This window comes from Hibiscus syriacus, unplaced genomic scaffold, assembly GCF_006381635.1.
Source record: "Hibiscus syriacus cultivar Baekdansim isolate YM2019G1 unplaced genomic scaffold, ASM638163v2 tig00110940_pilon, whole genome shotgun sequence".
NCBI classification, from domain to species: domain Eukaryota; kingdom Viridiplantae; phylum Streptophyta; class Magnoliopsida; order Malvales; family Malvaceae; genus Hibiscus; species Hibiscus syriacus.
This window is the reverse complement of record NW_024062923.1, coordinates 284,115-304,204: the sequence shown is the minus strand read 5'-3', so window position 1 is coordinate 304,204 and position 20,090 is coordinate 284,115. Positions and strand designations below refer to the sequence as shown.

The 20,090-nt window shown below is 34.2% G+C and overlaps 4 protein-coding genes across 5 annotated transcripts; 2 read left to right on the top strand and 2 right to left on the bottom strand.

Annotated features, from left to right (window-relative positions):
* Window positions 1-230: 230 nt before the first annotated feature.
* On the top strand, window positions 231-1,093 carry LOC120147546 (ethylene-responsive transcription factor ERF017-like). Its single transcript, XM_039160895.1, has one exon. The coding sequence runs from the start codon at window positions 263-265 to the stop codon at window positions 938-940; it is 678 nt and encodes a 225-aa protein (XP_039016826.1). The 5' UTR covers window positions 231-262; the 3' UTR covers window positions 941-1,093.
* Window positions 1,094-3,245: 2,152 nt separating this feature from the next.
* Window positions 3,246-8,245, bottom strand: LOC120147596 (DNA cross-link repair 1A protein-like). Its single transcript, XM_039160927.1, has 10 exons — window positions 7,457-8,245; window positions 7,171-7,368; window positions 6,322-6,747; window positions 6,103-6,166; window positions 5,388-5,605; window positions 5,166-5,279; window positions 4,682-4,787; window positions 4,356-4,567; window positions 4,125-4,228; window positions 3,246-3,431 (listed from the first exon to the last, which is right to left on the bottom strand). Exons 1-10 carry the CDS (start codon window positions 8,147-8,149, stop codon window positions 3,287-3,289), a joined length of 2,280 nt encoding a protein of 759 aa, XP_039016858.1. The 5' UTR covers window positions 8,150-8,245; the 3' UTR covers window positions 3,246-3,286.
* Window positions 8,246-13,993: 5,748 nt separating this feature from the next.
* Window positions 13,994-18,734, top strand: LOC120147435 (3beta-hydroxysteroid-dehydrogenase/decarboxylase-like). 2 transcript variants are annotated; one of them, XM_039160818.1, is made up of 12 exons: window positions 13,994-14,359; window positions 14,453-14,542; window positions 14,618-14,751; window positions 14,850-15,020; window positions 15,109-15,234; window positions 15,397-15,476; window positions 16,039-16,237; window positions 16,490-16,595; window positions 17,157-17,331; window positions 17,526-17,682; window positions 18,161-18,227; window positions 18,466-18,734. In XM_039160818.1, exons 1-12 carry the CDS (start codon window positions 14,128-14,130, stop codon window positions 18,609-18,611), a joined length of 1,683 nt encoding a protein of 560 aa, XP_039016749.1. In that variant the 5' UTR covers window positions 13,994-14,127; the 3' UTR covers window positions 18,612-18,734. The 2 variants fall into 2 exon arrangements, with proteins under 2 accessions (XP_039016749.1, XP_039016750.1); XM_039160819.1 differs by lacking the exons at window positions 17,157-17,331; window positions 17,526-17,682; window positions 18,161-18,227; window positions 18,466-18,734 and adding an exon at window positions 16,702-16,958 and having other exon boundaries at window positions 16,490-16,651.
* Window positions 18,735-19,253: 519 nt separating this feature from the next.
* Window positions 19,254-19,672, bottom strand: LOC120147545 (endoribonuclease Dicer homolog 3-like). Its single transcript, XM_039160894.1, has 2 exons — window positions 19,572-19,672; window positions 19,254-19,487 (listed from the first exon to the last, which is right to left on the bottom strand). Exons 1-2 carry the CDS (start codon window positions 19,604-19,606, stop codon window positions 19,271-19,273), a joined length of 252 nt encoding a protein of 83 aa, XP_039016825.1. The 5' UTR covers window positions 19,607-19,672; the 3' UTR covers window positions 19,254-19,270.
* Window positions 19,673-20,090: the final 418 nt, after the last annotated feature.

Genomic DNA, 20,090 nt, shown 5'->3' with positions numbered 1-20,090 from the left:
GAGGCGACAAGATTTCATGCACGTGGTTTTCGTCTCCGGTCCCCCACCGCGTTTGATAGCTGTGCTTAGACCGCCAAGTATCCGCTCCCTTTACTCCTCTTCAACACGCTTCGATTTTCAACGAAAACGATACTCACTTACTTCACCTCCGGTCTTCACTCGTCAAACCTTCCCCCACCAATATATATAATATATATTTTGTTGCAAAAATGAACAACCGAAGGGATCATTTTGCAAGTTAAAATTTCAAGCTTTTCAATTGATGGTGAAGCCGACAATCTGCAAACAATCATCTTCAGCATCGCCGACGGAGTATGTCGACATAAACGGTAGTAATGGTAGTAACACTTCAAAGTATAAGGGTGTCCGGAAGAGGAAATGGGGGAGATGGGTGTCCGAAATCAGGCTTCCCAACAGCCGCGAACGTATTTGGTTAGGTTCTTATGACTCGGCGGAGAAAGCGGCAAGGGCGTTCGACGCTGCGCTTTATTGTTTACGTGGCCGCGATGCTAAGTTCAATTTCCCGGAAAACCCACCTGATATCGCCGGCGGGAGGTCGCTTAGTCCACCAGAGATTCAGGTGGCGGCGGCTAGGTTCGCCAGGGAGGTGGAAACCGGCGGTGACGATAACCATAATAATAACAACAGGATAGGGACAGAACAATATACGTCATCTTCATCGGTGTCGGTGTCGGATGTGACAGCTGTGACAGCACAAGTGGCGGAGAGTGGTCATCATGACTATATGGATTGGTCGTTTTTGAGCATGTTGGATAATACCAATTGTCATGGGATGTCCGATTATAGCTTTTATTTGCCTAGCGTCGATCAACTCTACACTCCTACGCCGCCGCAAATGTTACCTCCTCCGCCGGTTGACGACGACTTCGACGATGGAAACGCCGGCGACGCTTTTTCACCGTCATCGTTTCTGGGATAATCTATGATTTTGGCGATTTTTAGCTGCTAAAGTCACCGGTTTTCCCCAGATATACAGTAAGATTCTGATATTCCATTGACATGGCTCAAGATTTTTTTGCACTGTATTCATGGTTCCTGGATTAATTGCCTGTTGTATACTCACAAATATACCCATCCGGACCGTATATTCAAAATAATTAAATTTTATGAAATATAAAATTACTTAATCGAACATTTTTATAATGATAAAAATTAAAGTCCAAGTTAATTTTAATAAAATTTGAAAATATTCAACGTCATTTATAAAAATTTTAGTGCCGCACTGATACTTGGACGTTTCAATACTGAGGATATTTTATAAAGCAACAAAACAAAACCTCTAATTTCAACACGTGCTCAAAACCAATATTTGTTATGGGACCATAATTGATGTCACACCCACGAGTGATTAGATTTGTATGTATTTTGTTGATAATTATTTCTCGTTGTTTATTTGATGTTATTGATTTGATTCTGTTTTTATTTGTTTTTTATATGAACTTATTTTCTAAAGACAACTATAAAATATAAAATGATGAATTTTGTATTTTTCTACTTTAATAATCGTGGCTGAAGTCACGGACACTACTATTTTCGACATGGCAGAATCTGATGATCGAGTCAGCATTTTCTAGGAAGAGACCGACAAAATTATTTAGGGATTTTAAGTTTGAATCTTTAAGATAAATACTTTTGGAATAAATCTTTTGAATTGTTATTAGGATATTCTATTTTATTTTGAATATTTTCTTTTATCTTTAGTAAGTTTATCTTGTAATTCTCTTTTAATTTATAAAATTCTTTTCGAGTTTTATTTTATTAAAAGTTATTTTCTTCATCTTTATTTGTACATTTTTATTTTTATTTTAAAAAATATTAAGTATGATTTTAATCATGTTTAGGGAAATTTTTATTTAGTTAAAAGGTTTAGCAATGACTCAATTGATATTGTGGTAATTGAAAAACATTTAATATCTTCGGATAATATTCTTGATTTTCTAAAAACTCAATTTGACAAATTTGACACTCAGTCATCTCTTGAATGTGTTTCGATTTACAGTTTGGGAGAAAGAATTGATTAGTCGTAATTCAACTTCTTATGAATAAACTTAACAACGGTCCACTAAGATGAATAGAGATCGAGTTTGATTTTAAATGAGACACCATAACCCGAGATAAACTTTTCCAGCACTTAAAATTGTATTGGTACTAACGACGATAGTCGTGAATAGTCTAAATAAATAACGAGGGTTAAGTCTTGTAAATTATAACTAACATATATCCAGAAGTAAAATCTCTTTTGATAATAATTTTGATTTAAGACAAAGTAAGACTTAAACACAATTTTTAATCTATCATATTCTTTTAAAACATGATCAAAACAATTTAGTATTAAAAACTCCTTGGTTCTTGCGGATCGATCCTTCTCTTTACTACATTTTTATTTATTTTATCTGAGAATAAAAAATATTTATTTAACAATTACAACACTTGTGACACAAACCTTAAAAAATATATGTTATTATTGAAAAAACAAGAAAAATTAAACACCTATAATAAATACTAAAATTTTATTTAAACATAATTATAAATTATTGTAATAGTAGTTATTTATCATTAATTTTTAATTAGCTTTGAATATTTATTTATAAATTCTTTAATAATTATCGATTTGCTTGCGAGTCATTAATGATGTCGCTAGGATGGCAACGGGTCGAACTATGTGGGTTTTTTTTCAACCTGATCCGACCTAAAAATATGTATCATTCACCCCGAATTTGATTCGATTCAAAAATTATTAATCATTTATCCAATCCAAACCGACTCGAAAAATATATATCATCCACCCAAGTCCAATTCAACCCGGATTTTTAGAATATAAATACAATCCAACCCAATCCGGTATAAAATAAAAATTTAATTAAAAAATAGTATTTTTTTTTAAAGAAATTACATTATTATCTCGGGTCAGATCAGGTAAAAAAATTCACCCTCTACCCAAACCCAACCCAACCTAACCTCACTCCCTTAAAAGTCCAATCCGAACCCAAATTCTTTTTAAAAATACGACTCTATTAAATCGGACCGGATCAAAACCATCATTTTCGGGCTAAATTATCATCTCTAGATGTGGCAGACAATGCAAAGCAATATTTTGTGCTTAATAGTAAGAAAACAAGCAAAACTTACGGTTCTTATTCCATCTATGAGCTATATAAGACATGCTTAAATAGTTTTACAATTGATAATATGTTAAAAGTATAAATTGGTTTTACCTTGCAAAAGACATAATGCGGCTGCTTGAGAGATTAAAGTGGAGAACAAATCAAGAGAGCAACTGGGATATCATGGCTTTAGCAGAATCTGCCCCATCATTGTTGACACTTGGTATTATGTTTTCTGGAGATACAAGTTTAACAAAGTCTCTGAGCTCTGAGAAGCTGCTGTGTTCACTATAAGGTACTTCATACCTGGAAAATAGCATCAATTCTGATAAATGAGACCCTACATTGCTTACACTGCATTTTCTCTAAAGTATCTGTGCTTGGTACTTGTGATGGGGACACATATTTGGCTATGGTCACATGAGTAGAAAGGTTTGATATTCTAAATACATATATTTTTGGTTTAAGGGTGTATAAAGCCCTCAAACTTGTGAAAATAATCAATTAAGTCCCTGAACCTTTTTTTACCCTCAATTAAACTCTCAAATCAAGAAATTGAATCAATGAAGTCCTCAAATCGAGAAACTGAATTAATTAAACTTTTTAAGCAGTTTTGATTGTTAAGCCTTAGCAGTTTTTTCTATGTTATTAATGTGACATGATACAATATGGTTCTGCCACGCAGAATTTATAATTTTTTTAAAGAAAGCTTCTGAAAAAGATATATTGAAATTTGACAACACTATGATATGACAAGTAGCATAACGGATTCAAAAAGAACTGTTAGGTTTAGCGGTCATCAAATGAATGAATGAATGAATGAATGGAATTTTGAAGTAAATAGAAAAAATTGTCCAGGGGCTTAATTATTATTTTTCTTAAAAGTTTGATGCTTTTGGTACCCTTATGCCTACAATATATGTATTCCAGTGCAGTGCAGCTTCATATTATTAGTTGAATTAGACTTTGTTTACCAACAGATATGGATGAGAGAAATACCTTATGATGGTACCCTGCTGCCACCTTCTCCCAGGAGACTTCTTTTTGCCCTTACCAAAGGACCAACCCGTAGGAGAGAAAGCAACCACTAGACTGAACCGACGCTGAGAAGAAGACTGACAATGAGAAACTAAACAAAATATTTCTAATGTTGCAGCAAACTCATTTCTCATTACGTATATTTATCTCATGAAAGAAAAGAATTAAGGTAAAATATTGGATGTTCCTCACCGCATAGTGATTAGATACATGTTTCAGTCGTTTGAAGCTTGAAAGTGTCCACATAGGGACAACATGGATCTGGCTTTCCTGATCATTAGATGTGATCCACTGCATGTCTTCCTCTGAGAACCCCAAGCATTCCAATAGACGGAGCTTTGCTGCGGTGATGTAAACCTTTCTACGAAGGACACACGCGACCTCCAAGAATAGCCTCTCCTTTCCTGTTTTATAAAACCAGAGACAGTTATAAGTGCAGGCTTTATTTAATATATATATCCACCAGAGGTGAAAGCATGTATTTGTGCAAGTCAAAGAAAAGGAAGTGGAAATTCTACCAATTGTATAGCTGCCGATTAGAAATAGCGTCTTTGGGTTGAAAGTCTCTGCTTGGATTGCCTCGATGACAAATTGTATTACATCCTCTTGCTTTGGGAAGTCATACTGATTGACATCATGGCATGAGAAATAAATCTTATTTAGTTATCGATGAGAAATATATTCTATGGAAAGTTAAAGAAAACTACATAAAATATAAAATCTTGCATTCGAAGATTGTACGTGTAAACATGTCGACTGTAGACATGTGAACTTGGTCTCATGTTGGCATAGAGAACTAAACGAGAAGAGAGGAGATTTCCATAAGTTAATACGTACATTAGCTGATCTACAGCACAGAAGCAAATCTCAAACAAAATAATCATGAAACAATCATCAATACTAGAGCCGCATCCAGTTTAAAAATACCAAACATAGAATTAAAGAGCAAGTGAGCAACCAATTATTGTCAAAGGCAATGGAATTATTGATACAAAGCCTAACCTGAGGGTTACAGTAAGTTGTATCAAGGATTAAAGTATTTATGGGACAGGTATTCCAAATAGACATGCTTGCCATTTCCTCACTGTAGCGAAAATCTCCTGTGTGTAGAACAGCCTGGATACATAAACAAATGCAGACATGTTTAAGAGGGAGAAAAGGGCAAATTAATTGCAATTTGCAAAATGATTACAAAATGTCTCAAGAATTCGGTGAAGACCACACCTTACCGTTTGGTGGTTCAAAGAGTATCATGATGGATCCTGGGCAGTGATTTGCATCCAGACATGTTATGTAAATACCAGAAATATTGATCTTTTGATTGAGAGGTAAAACTTGCAACATCGCCCATGGGATTCCAAGCTTCAAATTTACAAGCCGTGCTGTGATTGAGGAGCAGTAAATTTTACCATGACGAAAAGACTTGGTTAAACCTTGATAATCTGCCAAGGAAGAAGAGGATAAAACATATTATTGTCCATGAATGAAAGGATAAAAATCTTGCAATATAACAGTGTTCAGGATAATGGAGTTGTTGCACTATCAAATATAAAGACAGAATAGAATGAACATGGATTTGTCTGCTCATTAAGTATAAGACATTGAAAGGTAAAGGCATAATGGAAAAGATTCTATTCAGTTCACTTTTGCATAAAATCGATTAAGTAAATATATATACACCGTAGCAGGTCAGTCCAGCCTAACAGTTTAGTTGGGTGTCTCCTATAGAATGGCTGTAAAAAAAAATACGCATAATCACAGAATATAAGAATAAAGTTATCCTTGCTGCGAGTCTGCAACTATTAGAAATTCAATTTTAGTGACCACCTCTCTAATAGGAACTTATATGAAAATACAAAGCTGGCTATCACAATATAAAAGTAGCTTCCTGCTGCATATTTGAGAATATACTGAATAAGAAAATTGTCATTGAACTTACGGTCCATATGGAAGTGTGTTAGAAACCAGTGGGAACAATCTCCTCTGAGATATCTGAAAGCATCCTGAAAATGTAAATTAGAACAAACATGAGAACCACCCAAAAAAATCATAAATATCAAAACACTATGGAGGAAATTATTAAATATATCTTCTAAAGCCTGATTCAGTTAGCTATCACATAGCTCCATGAAAGAAATTATGGTATAGGGACCATTACCACTCGAAATGGTGTCCCAGGAATGCAACACCATGAAGGAATATTTTTAAGTTTTCCATCTTTAACATGATTTTTCTGCACTGGCCTTCGACCAGAATTTGGTTGACCTTTGCCTGATGTTTGCTGTCCTTTGCCTGATAAATGCTGTCCTCTTGGTGGAGCACAAACTTTCTTCCTATCAGAAACCAAGCCAGGAAAAAAATCTGTAATTAACTTGTTTGCAGCTGGCTTAGTTGTTTCATCGTCTGCAACATTAGAAAGCCCAGTTTGCATCTTTCGTCTGTTGCTTCTGGCTGATCCGCTTTCATGACTGGGATGACTCACATGTGACTCAGCTGGATGGGAACCTTCTTTTCTGAGTTCACTAAGAGCGTGCACAATCTTCTTCCTAGGGCCAAGTGCAGTAACACCTATGTTTAACAAATCCTGCAAAAATGAAGAAAAACGAGGATAGGAGAGTTTTTGTAAAGTATGAAATTCTAGGACCAACCATAAAGATGGCTTCATATTATACAGAACAATTAACTATCGTTCATGATTACGGAACATTATGAAATTTCCGATCATAAATTCATATTATTTAGTAACCCCTCATGCTTGTCATGGATAGTCGTCTAACAATAGTATCTTCGTTATATTACCTCAAGGATCATTTATTATCCACATTCATTTTAGAGCGACAGAATAGTGAACCTTATGCTATGCCTGTTCATTTTTCTATTATGTGTTCATACAAATATCAAACTTGGAAACACAAAATAAAGGGAGAACAATGAAAATTTTCTAGAGCCCCATGTGGAACTATATATACCCTATACGAGTACCCAAGTGACAATCTAAGCAGCATACCTCTTCGGTCAACCACTTTAGAGTATCCCAATCAACCTCTTCTCGGACAAAAGTTTCAGCATATTTTGCTAATCCAAGATCATTTAGCCAGTTAACAACAGGGGAGACATCAACAGCTTGTCGAGGAGACAAATGGGGAACATTCACAACCTCAGGAAGGAAATGAAGCTCTTTATCAACACCAGGTTGAACAACAACCTGCGGAAAACCATTGTTACAGTAACAAAGCATGTCAAATAAACATTACTATAAATTTAATGTATAAGAAAATTATTATTGAACTTACTGTAGGAGCCGGATTCTCCACCTTGTCGAGACAATCATTGGTGTGAACCAGACGCTGCTTTTCATTCAAATGCGAAATATCAACCCCACAAAGCGGACACGGAACAGAATCGTTGTCTAGACCATTTCTTTCCTCTTCAATGCTATTGGCTTCTTCTTGCGACTCTTCTTCTTCCTTCACTTCGTCGCATAGCTTAAGTAACTCATCAAGCTCGTTATCTTCTTCACAATGTTCACTGAATCCCTCGCTTAATTCCGATACCGGCCTTATTAATCTCGACTCTATTGAATTACACAAATAACCCTTATTCAATTCCAATGACTCATTTTTCTTCTCGTCGCATTTTACAGTTCCAGATTCCATATTTTGAGCAGAATTCAACTCCACACTACAATCCATGCTGGAAGGTATTAGATCCAGGCCGCAAGTATCGTCCAGATCGGTGATATCGTCGGATCTAGTTTCCGGAATGGTGGAAACGACGGCGTTTTCTTTTCCTGGATTAGCGGAGCGTTTGCGTTTCTTGAAGGGAGTATGAGGAGTGTTGGAGGGTTTAAGGGGGTTTTTGCGTGAGGTAGATCTTAAGGAAGCTGAAAGGGTTTGAGTTGGGAGAACCTGAAAATCGTCGTCTTCGTCAACGGCGCCCGCGACGGCGCGGTTTGTAAGCTGGGATGCCGATGATCTTGAGAGCATTGCTTTAGTGTTTGGGAGAGGACTTGGAATTTGAAATTTTCCCGGGGGACAAGTTGGAGGGAAAATGGCCTACCCTCCTTTCATTTAAAGCCGAACCAAACCCGTCAACGCGCGTTGGTATTTGAATAATCAAACTTTTGGACTCATAATTCGAGTTCAACTGAGTGAACAAGATATAAAATGGGTTAATTAAGGGTAAACTACATAAATAGTCACTAGTGCTTGGGCAAGTTTTTGTTTTCCCCATTGAATTTTCAAAAGAAACAAGTTGTTCACTAATATTATTGATTTGTAACAAATTGATCACTAACGTCATCGATTTTTAACAAATCAATCACTCGATGATAACAACCATTAATGTGGGTGACGGAAAGCTCATGTGGCACATTAAATTAGTGGCATTACACTATTTTACCACAAGTTTGACTCTCCGAACTTCTTCAAATGATAATACCATAACACAACCACCATAAAATGTTGCAAAGTTGTTCGGTACAATAGATAGTGGTCGGAAACCACCCTAACTTGTGAAGCATCATCAGCCTACATGTGCAGGTATTAAATCCTCCATTCTGTAACATTTTTACGATGATTGTGTTATGGTATTATCACTTGAAGAAGAAGAGATCAGAAAAATGCTTGTCAAAAGTTTGAGGGAGTCAAACATGTGGTAAATGATGTTAGGTCACCAATTTAAATTGCCACGTCAACTTTTCGTCACCCACGTTAACTGCTCTTAACGTTGAGTGACTGATTTGTCACAAATCGACAACGTTAGTAATCAATTTATTTAAAATATATAAATAAATACTAAAAATAATAATGATAATGTCTTTCATTAATATACATTTAACCCTTAAGCTAATATTTTTACATATGCACTCAAATGCTTTGTAAATTATTGGACTTTTTATTGATTTAAATATATTTTTTATATCTAAATTAAATATTGTTTTATAATATTCTTAAGATTTTGTTATTCAATTTATTTAAATACATAAATAAAGACCATAATAATAATAATAATAATAATAATGTCTCTCCTTACTATACATTGAACCCTTAAACAAATATTTTTACCTATTAACTCAAAAGTTTTGTAAATTATTGGACTGTTTATTGTTTTATATATATATTTGTTATCTAAAATAAATATTATTTTAAATTTATATTTATTTTTTCACTCTATTACTAGTATTTGAATTAGATACATTTTCTTAAATTGGTACTTAAATAATTTTTATTCTTAAATTAATATCCAAACTTTAATTTAATTTATTGTTTTGATATTTTTATTAACATTTGGGTAAACTAAGTATCTTATACCTAAATTATCAATTTTAGTTCGTTTTAATAGATCAACTTTCAACTTTTTTAAAAGCATACATAATATTTAGTTTTTGTTTCATTTTAGTACCCGTTGTTAAAAACTTAATGTGTTTAGTACCTAAACTTTCATTTTTTCTTCAAAACTTAATTTAACTTTTGAACAGAAATACTAAAATGAAACAAAAACTATACTTTATGTATGATTTTAAAAAAGTTAAAAGTTTATATGTTAAAACGGACCAAAACTGATTTAGAAATATGCTTAATTTAAGAGATAAGTTGGAAATAAAAATTTTAGATATTGATTTAGAAAATAATGTCTGATTCAAATACCCAACAAATTTAATCCAAATTTATTTAACAAACTTGAATAGTAAATTAGTGTTTGGCAGACCTAAAAGAGCACGAGTACAAGCAAATTAAGTATAATTATTTACCTATGCTATGATTAGACTTTATTGTAAAGAATACGTAGCCTACATTTAATAATGTCCACGTAAAGATTGAGTCCCGCGTGCTCGATAATATTCGTACGATGCTTTAACAAAACCGAAATAAAATAAGTATATTTGATAGATTAATTAAATTATTTATTTATTTTATATATTTTTAGAGCATGAGTTTTAAATTTATTAAAAATAGTCTATTTTCTCTTTCTACAATTTCTCATTCTCCTCCTTTAGATAGGATTAATATTAGGGTAAAGTATATAAATCATCCTGAACTTTTAGGACACTTGTATTTTGGTCACCTAACTTTTAAAACTTGCAATACAGTCATCAAACTTTTAGTTCGTTTTCATTTTGGTCTCTGTTGTTACCTCCCGTTAGTTTTTACTAACGTGACGCTTAATCCTGTTAACTCCCCCTTTCCTTCTTCTTCTTCTTCTTCATAACCTGTAAAAGAGAATAATATAATAAAAAAAAAATGAAGAGTATGCACGTTCATGCAAAATAGAATAATGGGATCAGAAAAATGAAAAGTCAACACATTCATGATTCTTTTTTTTCTCTTTACCCATGAAATCTAACATGATGAAACATGTATCTTTTAAGTTTTTGCGTTTGATTATGGCATGTTCGATTTGGCTAGTTAGATAGATATCCCCAAGGGGGAAAATGGTGAAACATTTGTCTTTATGATCCATTGTTTGGCCTTAAATATCAAGATCTAAGTTTTTACTCAAATATGTAAAACTTCAAATTTCCAACAAATTTCAACAACAAATCACTAGAAAAGAATACTATTTTGGTACCATAAACCTGCAATGAAATAATAATCAAATTTCACACACCAAATTTACTCATGAAATCCAATAACATTTTTTCTTTTTCACCATTAAAATGACAATAAGCTACCTTTTTCTCTCTTTATAATTGCAGAGAGGGGAAAACAACCTCAACATCCCATAAACCTTATCCATATAATGAATCAAAAACTCATTTTCAATTTCCAGAAAATATCTCGTCATTCTTATAAATACCCATACAATAAAGGGGAAAACCCCTAATCTTAGAGCTATCATATTGAGTTAATCGATTGACTGAATCGGCCAAGAGGGGGGTGAATTGGCAATACAAATTTTGGTGGAAGCTTTTGCAGAAAATTGAAAGAAATTGCATAGCGATTTAGAGTGGTTCGACTTTATCAACCAAAGTCTACGTCCACTACCTTAGCTATCCACACTAAGGATTTTCCAACAAATTCACTAATTTGTTCTTTCTTTTGAGGCCAAAGAGATAACCTTACAACTCCCTCAAGAATATACCCCAATTCTTGAAAACACTCTTTTCTCAAAGAGAAATACAAATTTGCAAACTTACAAGTAAAACCTCACAAGGCAAATATGTTTGCACAATTCTAGAACAAAGAAAAAACACTCAAGAATAAATACAATTGAGCACAATAAGTGTTCTTGAAAGCAAAATGAATATTGAATGAAAAATAGGCTTGAAATGCTCAAACTTGAGGTTTGATGCTTTCTCTTTGATTCTCTCTTGATTCTAATTGCTTGATGTTTCTTGTTGTTGATCAATGGCTTCTAAACTTGTTTAAATACTCCTTGAATCAATTCTGAACGTTGGTGATAATTAGTGGAGTTAATAGAGCCGTTATTGTGTGAAAACAATTAATTTTCTGGGTGGGAGCGTCTCATGCATCGATGCATGACCATTATGCATCGGTGCAGCAGTGTAAAATTTCAAATATTTTGACCGTTGGACTCCTAGTGCATCGGTGCACTAAGAGTGCATCGATGCATGAAGTGCATTCGATGTTTGAAAAATAGCCTGGTGCATCGATGCATGGATTGTGCATCGATGCATCAAATGCATTCGATGTTTTAATTAAATCAGAGTGCATCGATGCATGGAGAGTGCATCGGTGCATGGAATGCATTCGATATTTCAATTTATTCATTGATGCATCGATGCATGGTATTGATGCATCGGTGCATGCCTTTGAAAAATTGATTTAAGGCTTGATTTTGGTTTTAAATACTTTGAAAAATTGTTTCAAAAATAGTTTAAGTACAAATCACAATTTTACACATTTAGTAAGGATTAAAATTGATCTTCAAAGACTTGGAGTAATAATTTGATATTCGATAAATTGAATCGAATATAAATTGTAAAATCATTTGTAAAAATCTTAAAATTCATTTAACTTAATTTGTTATATCGAAATATCAAAAATGTTTTTAACATATCAAAGATTGAAAATAAAAACTTTAAACTGAAGGGTAATAAAATTAACCAGAATGAAACATACCATATTCAATATAGCTTGAGAACAATAAGAAGAAGAAAAAGGGGTTGACGGGGTTGGATTCAACACTTGTTTCTCCATTATCAAAGGAAATGCCTATGGAGAAGAAGAAGAAAAAATAACCCGGAGAAGAAGGAAAGTTAATGGGAGTTAAGGAGGTAACGATAGGGACCAAAATAAAAACGAACTAAAAGTTTGATGATTATAATGTAATTTTTTAAAGTTGAGTGACTAGAATGCAAGTGTCCTAAAGGTTTGGGAACTATTTATATACTTTACCCTTAATATTATTGAAATTTATAAAAGAAAAAACCGAAGCATGTCGAGTCAAATGTAATAGAAAGGGTAAATTACTTAATATGACGTCCAGTTATTAGTTAGAATATACATAGGTCAATCAATTTTAAGAACTTATAATGAAGTCATTTAACTATTCATTTGTCATAAATAAGTCACTAGATCATTAAATATTAACTATGATTAAATCACTCAATTAACTTTTATAACAATCAGGCCATGCTTCAACATGTTAATCGTAATTAATATTTAATTGAGTTAAATTCAACTGATTAAATTATTGAGAATATATCTCAAAATTTATAAAATCACTCTATCTTTTTAAATTTATTGAACATCGATTTATGTCGTCTACTATCAGATGATCTCATTCTCAAGATATATTCTTCCTTTCATCAATTGAAATATTTTTATCGATCAGTTCATCGAATGGACCCCAATATTTGAGATGCCCAAAACTCAAATAAATTTCATTTTTAGATTTTATTTTTAATTAATTGAATGACTCATTTGTGACTATCTATTTATAAATTTATTAATAATTAGATAATTCAATAATCTTCCTTGTTTTTGACCATTGAATTAGATATGGATATGCAACATACGGCCACAAATAATTTTCTCACAATATATGGAACTGATTTACGTTTATCGGCGATCTTTCAATAGTTGAATATCTTGTCGTAGTTATTTTATCGTAGGATTCACATCCATTCGTATCTACCTATTGTTCGAGTTTTTAGATGAATTTTCAATCTTTTTCTTGTATAGTCCTTGTATAATTTTGAAGGACTAATTTTTTGTGTTAATAATTATAAGAGAATATATTAATTATGTGATTAATTTATAATTATATTTTTTTTGTAATTTTAGATGATTCTTTTCTTAATAAATTAACCGCCTCAATTTAAAATAGACTCATATACCAAACAAGTACCTAAAGTATATCATATTTTTCATTTAAATACATAAACTAATTTTTTGATCAAAATATGTACCTAAAGTATTTATTTTTTTAATCTAAGTACCTAAAGTATTATTTAATTAAAGCCACATGTCAACTTTTTTAGAACTTAGATGAAAATTTTTGAATAGTTTAGGTACCAAGTTTGACATAAAATATATTAGGTATCTATTTTGATCAAAAAGATAAATTTAAGTATTTATTTTGATAAAAATATTTTAGATGCTTAAATGAAAAAGTTTAGGGAATGAAAATGAAATGTTCAAATGTTTGAGGATCAATTTAGAATGATAGTCATAGTTTAGGGATAGAATTAGAATGTCTAAAAGTTTAGGGATTAATTTATAATGAGGGTCATAATAGGACAAGTGATGCAATTAACTCATTTGCTTTCGGATCGAGGCAGCCAAAGCTCAACGGTGTAAGCACGAGGCTGAACCGTAAAAAAGTAGAAAGGATGGACCTGATCATAAAAAAGAAGATTTTGCCTCGCCTACAACTTACAAGTCACACTTCTCTCTTCTCAAAGTCCAGATCGGCGATCTCTCAAAGATTTTCTACTCAATTCCCATTTCTTTAGCACGTCTCATAATTTCCAGTTACTGCTGGATTTCGGGGCAAAATGACGGGCGAGGAGAGATGGTGCGTCGTAACCGGCGGCAGAGGCTTCGCCGCTCGTCATTTGGTCGAAATGTTAATCAAATACGGCATGTTCTCTGTTCGAATCGCCGACTTGCCTTCTACAATTGATCTCGGACCGCACGAGGAGAATGGTCTACTCGGAGATGCTTTACGCTCCGGTCGTGCTGACTACGTTTCAACTGATCTTCGCCACAAAGCTCAAGTACTCAAAGGTCTCCATTAAAAAAAAGCCAATTAGTTTTCGGTGGATTTATTGGTAATAGTCAAATTTAACTGTCTCTCTCTCTTTTTCAAACGAAATGTAGCTTTGGAAGGAGTTGAGGTTGTTTTTCATATGGCGGCTCCTAATTCGTCGATCAATAATTATCAGCTTCATCATTCGGTTAATGTTCTAGGTATGATATATCTAGTTTTAGTGTTTCGGAATTTATTTGAGCTTTTATAATTTTTGTTACTACACTCTGCTGCAGGTACTAAAAATGTTATCGAGGCTTGCATTCAACTTAAAGTGAAAAGGCTTATTTATACGAGCTCCCCTAGTGTTGTTTTTGATGGGGTTCACGGAATCTTTAATGGGGATGAATCTTTGCCTTATCCGGCTAATGTACTAGTTTCAATCTATTTTCCTTTCTTTAAGTAGGATTTGGTTTATGTTTTTTTTTTATTGCTTGCAAGTTGCAATTGATTCACCCTTTTTCCCAGCATAATGATTCATACTCAGCTACGAAGGCCGAGGGAGAGGAATTGGTCATGAAGTCAAATGGGATTGACGGGCTTCTAACTTGCTGCATACGTCCCAGCAGTATTTTTGGCCCTGGGGATTTGTTGTTGGTTCCATCTTTGGTTGCGGCAGCTAGGGCAGGGAAATCCAAGGTGGTTATGTTACTTGTAGTAATTGTTTTCTTCATTAATGTCTGTTTGATAATTTGTCTTCTTATTCATTTACATTTCAATTGATTAGTTCATAATTGGTGATGGCAACAATGTATACGATTTCACTTATGTCGAAAATGTGGTTCATGCTCATATTTGCGCTGAACAAGCTCTAGCTTCTGGAGGAGAAGTTGCAGAAAAAGCTGCTGGGCAGGTACTCTTTTAATTACCTTAAGATTTTTTACTGTAATTGACATCAAATGAGATGAGGCTTCAGTGTTTCAAGATATAATATGCTTTTTATATAGATTTGTTTCAGTGTTTTGTTCCTAAAGTCAATTCCTAGCTTGATAGTGGTTATATGATAATTTGGCAGGCATATTTTATAACCAATATGGAGCCAATCAAGTTTTGGGAGTTTGTTTCTCGAATACTTGAAGGTCTTGGCTATCAGAGGTAATCTGAGTTCTGACTTCTTTCTACTTGTTTTCCAGTCTTGGTTCTTCTGATATACTACTGGATTTCCCCTAAACCACATCATAATCTGTATTTTTTTCTTCTTCCATTTTCATTATATAGATTAGCTTCATTTTTTAAAGATAACGGCAACATCATGTTGATGTTGTCTCTTTGTAAAACTAGCTGTAAGTAACTTCCTTTAAGATCCAGATTGACTGTTCAGGATTAGCACTCTTCCTGATATTGTTAACTTTTGTTGCGTCTTTCTTTCTCGTCCAAACCGTTCAAATCCTACAAAATTTCGGATTAGCCAAAAGACTGCTCATTAGCACGTATATCGTTGTTGCACTATGTGATTATAGTGGATTTTGCTTTATTTTTATTTTGAGGCTGTGCACTAAGGCACTTTTCGCAGATTATGTGTTTTCTCAATATGTTTCTGTGTACTATATTAATTTCCAAATCCATTTCCCTTTGATGAAAATTTAGGAAATAAAAACGGTTTTGAAACTGCTAATACCTAGGATGTTCCTCCTTTCTGAATTCCTGTACTTTTCAGGCCTAAAATAAAGATTCCTGCCATTATTATAATGCCAATTGCACATCTGGTGGAGTGGATATATCGGCTATTAGGCCCATATGGCATGAAGGTTCCACAATTGACACCTTCAAGAGTTAGACTTTTATCTTGCAGCAGATCTTTTGATTGTTCAAAAGCAAAGGATCGGATTGGCTATACACCAATTGTCTCACTTGAGGTCCTATCATGTTTCAGCTCCTCTTTTTTTATAATTGCAGCATTTTTTCCCCATGGTTGATTGTTCCATCTTGGTGGTGGTCCATGTATTTCACCAGTCTCATTCTTCTACTCCTAAGTTCAGTGTATTGTATCAGCTGCAAATGTGGTTATAAACTGGAAGTATTGGACAACATAGACTTATTAATGCTTTTTATTGTCTGTGCAATAATTGGTGGTTTATTTATGACAACGTGATTTAATAATGCTGCAGGATGGTCTACAGAAGACAATTGAGTCGTTCTCACATTTGAGAGCTGAAAGTCAACCTAAGAGAGAAGGGCCATCTAAAGCTTCAATCTATCTAGGACAGGGAAGGGGTATTTTTATTTCTTCCTGCTGCTTTTATGATGTCTGAATATGTAATATACTGCGGATACATCCTCACAAATCATAAGGTTGGCAGTTCCAATAGATTCAACTTGATTAGTCTAATGCAGTATACTACGGTTACATCCTCGTAAGTCATGACATACTCTTTCTCCGCAACACGGTGCTGCAGCATTGCTCACATAGTCACATTTCTGTTTGTTGTGTTGTTGTAGGTCTCCATGTCATTTTTCTGCTCTTTTCTTACTAGTATTTTGGAGAGTCAAAATTAAATTGTTTTAAAGGTTAGGATTTAAGACTCAGTATGAGGCTATCCCGTAATCTTGGACCATGAAATAGATGAATTTAGTGAGTTGAAAGCTAAAAGGCAGTTGGGGTAGTGCAGAAAGGCCTGTGCAATTCTTGTAATCAATCTGTAGATATGTTATTCAACTGATGTAGTACTTAGGCTGTTACACTGATAATGATGATAATCCATGTTATAAACTTATAATGGAATTGATATATTTATTCAGTCATGTGGATGTTTTACATTCTGTGGTTTTTTGCAGTTGCTGACACATTACTTTGGAAGAATAAAAGGCAGACACTGGCAGTACTGTTAGCATTGGTTGCAATTTACTGCAACTTCATTGCTTCGGGTGCTACCATTATTACCGCAGTTTCAAAGCTTCTCCTGTTGTCACTATTTTTATTGTTCATCCATGGCGGTTTACCGAATATAATGTATGTATACCAAACCACTTGGCTTAAAAAGAAAAGATTACCATAATCTTGGTCTTGAAAAATAAAAAAAAATAACGTATGCCCCAAATCAGACACTTTTCTTGATTTTATGTACTCTGGGTCCTGATTAACAAGCAAAATTTCCCTATGCTGAGCACAAGAAATGATGTAATTGATATTTTCTGACAATGCAGATTGGGATATACAGTAGAGAAAATTCCGGCATCAAATTTCCACTTATCAGAAGAGAAATCAAGGAACATTGTTATGTTGATGGTTTCGTCCTGGAATGATGGTGTTAATGCTTTGAAATCTCTTTGCAAGGGGAAGGATTGGATACTGCTCTTCAAGGTATTTTTGTGCTTTCGAATATGCTAGATTTGTACTCTCTGTTTTCTTAACTTAAAATACTATAAATTGATCGAACCTCATGAAAAGCTGTGTAAGACAATGCCACCTCTGGACTTCATCTCTTATGTTGCATGTTCATAGTCTTTTAGATGGTGAATGATTGATCACTAAACTTTGACTGGGTCCTAAATTCTTTGCGTTGGGGATCAGTAAATATATACACAATAGGTTCACTCTGTTAAACACGAGCTCATATGCTTAAACTACCAACATTCCTTTTCTCTTCCATTTCTTTGCCAGTCATCGGCCTGTCATGCTACTATTACCAGACTTAATTTATATGAGCTCATATGCCTAAACTACCAACCTTCCTCTTCTCTTATATGTGGTTCATTGTGAAATGCCAAACACTCTTAATGTGAAAAATTATGGTGGCTGTAATCATTTTGGCTTAACTTTTTCTCTGCCAATGAAACAGGTGGTTTTTTCTTTACTTCTTCTTAGCTTCCTCGGAGCCATATCTTTTCGGACTATTTTTGTCATAGGTTCGCCCCTTCTCTCACTCTCTTTCACATTCACATAGACACTGGAAAAGATGCTTAGGCACCTGCAAACAGATATCAAGGGGAAGGTATCTGTATAATTGAACATGGAAAAAATATTTATTAATACTCTAGGGCAGCAAATGTTGCCTGTCCTACATAAAATAATCTGAAATTTCAGTCCTTCAATAAGCTTATTCTTTATAATTTCCCCCCTGCAATGAAAAACTTATTACTGCAGGACTTCCGCTCGCCTTCATAGCTTTCTATGTGTACGACAAAAAGGAGCAAGAAATTGATTCTTTCATTCTAGAAGCGTTCTCGATGGTGCGCAAATTGAAATCTGGTGTTTCCAGGAAGATAGTGGCCTCCAAGAAGACTGACTGATAGCATACTACACCATTGGGAACCCTATTTTTCCTTGACATGATGGGGGGAAGTATTATCAATTATTTTGAGGATTTTATGCATATGAACATGTAACATTGCCACTTTGTAATTTAGCCATTTCAGTTCCGGACCATTCATTTCGAAACCCAAGCATATTTAGATCTATGGTATCACTTTTGTTCACTTGTATGTATTCCCTTAGGAATGTTTGATACCTTTTACCTTTTGGATTGTATACTGAAGTTTCTTTTGGGTTTGATTTGATGAATAAATGGACTTACATTATCAATTCAATTGATCAACCTCGTATATAAGTTCTGTTTCCATTTTCAATTTTAGCAAAGAAATTCAAATAGTAGTTCTTTTGGGTTACATTTTTGCAGGTTTTGCATTACAGCGTCTACAATTGTTTATGCCAACCGGCTTCGAGCGGTATATATTAGCGAAGCCACGGCAGAATGTGAAGGCCTGATTTTCAAACGAATTGATTTGTTTGGGAGTTATAAAGAAAGAGAGAAGGTATTTAATTAGCATGGCATGTTGGACTATGGACAACATATACATGAGAAATAGGTGGATATTTTGTTGCGACTCACAGTATCGGGGCAGCAAAGATAACAGGGATCACTTTTCATGGCATTCTCGACCATCTTGAGTTAGACTTCCAAGGTTTCCTCGATGGCGATCTTCCCACGCTGTTCAAGCTTGTAAAGCATAAACAATGCTGCAGAGTCCATAGAACTTTTCTTGTCAGCTCTTGTGTCTCCGGTGCATTCAATATTGTCATATCCCGGGACATTCAAGGTGATTTTCGACACAAAGCTGGTAAACCCTTTTCTTCTCTCAGCACCTTCGCCGATTTCCATTAGAGTGCTGCATAAGGAAAGGGTAACATGAGGCTAGAAACACTGGAGAACTAGCTACCTTGATTTGTATGAATATTCATAAGACAGATACCTTGATTTATGTTCTGTTGGTTGGATTGTAGGCATGGGCCATAGCAGTTTCTTCCAAAGCTCGAAAAGTGTGCTCCTTGGTCCTCCTTTCTTTTTCTTTATCGTTACAGAAACTATAACAACAACGAGAAGAGAATGTCACAGACATGTTTGAATCCTTCTTTGCTCTACCAGAGCACACCGAGAATGTAGAAATCTTCTCAAATCTTACAAAACAATGTAGCAATCCAATGACACTAATTTCACATTTGAAGCCTATCTAATTTATCGATCATGCACCCTATACTGATATATCCGTTTGATTTCTTTAGACAATGCCATTATGTAAAGACATGTATGCTCATTTGCTAATATATCAGTTTCTTTTTTTTTCACAATCGAATGTTACATACCCGGGGCTGGGGTGGCAAGGGTAGCACCGCATGCTTCCTTCGAATCATCAAGCAACTGAGTTCCTGCTCTCTTTTGCCTCTAACGGATTGTTGGTTCTAACGATTCATCATCAACGGTTTGATTTGAA

What these genes read in the sequence shown, in the direction of transcription:
- LOC120147546 (XM_039160895.1), top strand. Translation starts at nt 263, where the DNA reads ATGGTGAAGCCGACAATCTGCAAACAATCATCTTCAGCATCGCCGACG.
- LOC120147545 (XM_039160894.1), bottom strand. Translation starts at nt 19,606, where the DNA reads ATGCCTACAATCCAACCAACAGAACATAAATCAAG. An exon ending in CCAACAGAACATAAATCAAG is followed by an intron (nt 19,488 to 19,571) that starts GTATCTGTCTTA and finishes TTCCTTATGCAG; the next exon opens with CACTCTAATGGAAATCGGCG.
- LOC120147435 (XM_039160818.1), top strand. Translation starts at nt 14,128, where the DNA reads ATGACGGGCGAGGAGAGATGGTGCGTCGTAACCGGCGGCAGAGGCTTC. An exon ending in CAAAGCTCAAGTACTCAAAG is followed by an intron (nt 14,360 to 14,452) that starts GTCTCCATTAAA and finishes AACGAAATGTAG; the next exon opens with CTTTGGAAGGAGTTGAGGTT. An exon ending in TCATTCGGTTAATGTTCTAG is followed by an intron (nt 14,543 to 14,617) that starts GTATGATATATC and finishes ACTCTGCTGCAG; the next exon opens with GTACTAAAAATGTTATCGAG.
- LOC120147596 (XM_039160927.1), bottom strand. Translation starts at nt 8,149, where the DNA reads ATGCTCTCAAGATCATCGGCATCCCAGCTTACAAACCGCGCCGTCGCG. An exon ending in TTGAACCACCAAACGGTAAG is followed by an intron (nt 5,280 to 5,387) that starts GTGTGGTCTTCA and finishes TTATGTATCCAG; the next exon opens with GCTGTTCTACACACAGGAGA. An exon ending in AATCGGCAGCTATACAATTG is followed by an intron (nt 4,568 to 4,681) that starts GTAGAATTTCCA and finishes TTTATAAAACAG; the next exon opens with GAAAGGAGAGGCTATTCTTG.